General features: G+C 54.2%; 1 protein-coding gene across 1 annotated transcript; it reads left to right on the forward strand.

The window, feature by feature from the left end:
* Positions 1-5: 5 nt before the first annotated feature.
* On the forward strand, positions 6-847 carry LOC107682524 (transmembrane protein FAM155A-like; the record flags this gene model as incomplete). Its single annotated transcript, XM_016478736.1, has 2 exons — positions 6-572; positions 715-847. Coding segments are annotated over 2 exons (700 nt in total), but the record flags the coding sequence as incomplete, so codon positions are not given.
* Positions 848-851: the final 4 nt, after the last annotated feature.

The raw sequence follows: 851 nt of genomic DNA on the forward strand, positions 1-851 counted from the left end.
TGTCCGATCACCTCTGGCTCTGCGCGGGAGGCAAGCTCCGCTCGAGAGACCGGACTCACCGGAGGACGTGGAGCAACGCGAGTCACGACGCCCAGACGGGCCTTCGCGATGAGGACTGCGGGGTCCTCTTGAGCAACCTGACGGAAAACGGGCCAAAGTGCGTGGAGGCTGACGCGCGGCGTCGCGCGCCTCTGGAGTCCTCTTGCTCTACGCTTTACCGGCAAAAGAGCGGCTTGGTGAGCTCCTCCTATTCTGTGCCGGTGCCCACGGTGTCGCCACACTCGTTTTTGGAGTACTTCCGGAACTTCAGCTTGTCCTTTTGTGACGCGCTCACAATAGCGGACCTACTGGAGAGCATGACCGGTCCTGACGGGCTCAACTGCAGTCTGACGCGTGTCATTCGTGACCTGTTCAGCGGCGGACCAGAGGACGGAGACCTGTGCAGCGCTTGTGTTCACGCGTACATCCGACTCGACCAACACGCTCAGGAAAAATATGAGGAGTTTCAATTACTTACGCGCAAATTCATGACTGATGACTACTCAGTGCGCGCGCAAACTCACCTGTGTCAGGTGAGATGCTCTTTTTAGTCACTTTGGATGACGTATAGACATTATATGTGTAGATGCATTTAGTAGCAATGCCAACCATCCACAAGCTTGAGTACTACATTCAGCATAAATCTGAATAATAGTTTGGTAACGTGTGTTTCAGGCAGTGTATAAAGCCTGGCTCTGTACAGAATATTTTCCGGTTCCTCAGCGGCAGTGTGTGAGGTGGCTTCCATGCAAGCACTATTGTGGTGTGGTCACAGCCAGCTGCCCCTTCATCCTACCTGACAATGACCATCT

Source organism: Sinocyclocheilus anshuiensis, unplaced genomic scaffold, assembly GCF_001515605.1.
Source record: "Sinocyclocheilus anshuiensis isolate Anshui unplaced genomic scaffold, SAMN03320099.WGS_v1.1 C32302086, whole genome shotgun sequence".
Taxonomy (NCBI): Eukaryota; Metazoa; Chordata; class Actinopteri; order Cypriniformes; family Cyprinidae; genus Sinocyclocheilus; species Sinocyclocheilus anshuiensis.